The sequence below is a fragment of the Coffea eugenioides genome, chromosome 5 (genome assembly GCF_003713205.1).
Source record: "Coffea eugenioides isolate CCC68of chromosome 5, Ceug_1.0, whole genome shotgun sequence".
In the NCBI taxonomy this organism is placed as follows: domain Eukaryota; kingdom Viridiplantae; phylum Streptophyta; class Magnoliopsida; order Gentianales; family Rubiaceae; genus Coffea; species Coffea eugenioides.
In genome coordinates, this window is record NC_040039.1 from 35,473,934 (window position 1) to 35,475,932 (window position 1,999).

Sequence of the window (1,999 nt, forward strand, 5' to 3'; positions counted from 1 at the left end):
TTTTGGGTGAGGGCACAATATTGTTATAATGCACTTTAAGAATATGTTGACGTCTTTTTCATATCTTTAGGTATGGATAAACTTGGAAGTCTTGCCACCTCTATATTTGACTATCAGTATAGTATTGTTAGATTTTATTTTTTTTTTAATTTCTCTTAATTGTAGAATTAGTTTTAAGAGACACTACAAACTACACACATATAGATAATAACACATAAAAATCACCAATTACCTTCAATCAGATCAGAAGAAGACCGATACTGTGGCATCCATGACATATATGCCTGTACTAAATGAGTTTTTATCGAGTTAAGCATTATTAATTCTTAAACCATTCTGAACCAGTATGTGACAAGACTAGGTGCCAAGAACATCACATAATTAATCAACATTATTGATTTCCATTTATGAAACTTGCAAGAAATTGAGCAACATGTTGAGAAGTACAAAGATTTAACATCATTGTTCATTTGGATAAATATTCATCCTGGTAAAAACCTCTGACATAGTTGTCTAAGCTGTTGTCACAAAGGAGATTATAAACTCCTTCACAACCTCACAAAGGACTTTAGTTTTGGTAGACTCAAACATGTCAATTCCATGATAACCTCCTTCAACAAAATTAGTCACCACGGGAACACCCTCGCCTTCTAACATTTTGGCAATCTCAAATTGGCGATCAAACAATGCATCGTTTTCATATCCTGCCATTAAAATCTTCCATCCTAAAGCTTTAATCTGATCGAATTGTCCAGGTTTGATGCTCAAAACTGGATTAGAAAATTCATGATCTCGGTCAGCACCTACGGGCAATGAAAGTTCCCACAAGACATCAGTAACACAGGGCGGTATAAATGTGTCATTCAGAGCCCTCAACTCCGATTCTGTCCTCTTGTTGCCACCAAAAAATGCTTGGTGCAAAATCAACCCTTTAATATTCAAAGGCTTAAGATCATCAACGCATGAAGATGCACTCAAACCAACATGATAGGCAATGTTTCCCCCTGAACTGCTGCCCATGAGGAAACTGTTTGATAAATCTGCATACTTTTCCAACCATTCGTCTTGTGAATTCTTGATCCAGTGCAAAGCTTCCAAGCAATCTTCGTAGGCTGCCGGCAGCCTGTGCTCGGGAGCAAGACGATGCTCGATTGATACGACTACAAACGGGACCTCAGTAGCTAAAGCTCTATGAAAATCATCAAAACCGGTCGTGGCCACGCTTAAAATCACGAATCCTCCACTGTGAAAGTAAATCAGGAGCGGAAGTTTCCTGCCTGGGAAGGATTCAAGTGCTTCTTTCGGTAGGAATATACGGGCGCCAGTGTTCTTGGATTGGTTAATGGGGACATCTTTGACAAGAAGGATAGGGCTGCCATCATAGGAGGAGACGGGTGTTTTTGGATGTTCAAATTGACGCGTGACTGAGCCGTCGGGGTTCCGGACTAAGCCCATATGGCCATAGGGATCAGCATGAGGATCAGCGAATGAAATTGCTGCAATTGGATCAGCCATAAGAGATGAGAATTTTGACTGCCTTTTGGTGTCAGCTTTGGAGCCAGCGTTCATGAGTTTGACGGTATTTGAAGACTTGGAAGTGCACAGAAAGAAAGGTTAAAGGGTCATTTCGCTAGTTCCTTGAAATGCATCCGTTGCCGCACGTTGTTTATCAATATAATTTAGTACGTCATGAGCTGGGTTGAAAAGGCAGACACAAGAAGCTCATAAAAGCGCAAGAAAATGACGTCTGAATTATCTTCTTGATGGGTCCAATTTTCTTCTTTCTTTTAATTGGTTTATACTTGGATGTATCCAGCCAACCACCTTTGCGTTCAATTTAATTGCACAGAGGATTTTTTGTCCAACATAGGGGTATGGACGACGCGACCGGCTTGGTCAACAACTTAGCAAACTCAATCTACTCATTCTGCGTAACTAGTTGAATTCTCGAGCATCAATAGTAATTACTCAAGCACTCAACCAGTTTAATCAAGTATTT

The 1,999-nt window shown here is 39.8% G+C and overlaps 1 protein-coding gene across 1 annotated transcript; it reads right to left on the minus strand.

Annotated features, from left to right (window-relative positions):
• Positions 1 to 513: 513 nt before the first annotated feature.
• Positions 514 to 1,569, minus strand: LOC113771464 (probable carboxylesterase 120). The gene has a single exon (XM_027316042.1). The coding sequence runs from the start codon at positions 1,567 to 1,569 to the stop codon at positions 514 to 516; it is 1,056 nt and encodes a 351-aa protein (XP_027171843.1).
• Between the last annotated feature and the right edge of the window lie 430 nt (positions 1,570 to 1,999).

Bases quoted from the DNA above. Each gene is read 5' to 3' on its own strand.
- LOC113771464 (XM_027316042.1), bottom strand. From the start codon at position 1,569: ATGAACGCTGGCTCCAAAGCTGACACCAAAAGGCAGTCAAAATTCTCA.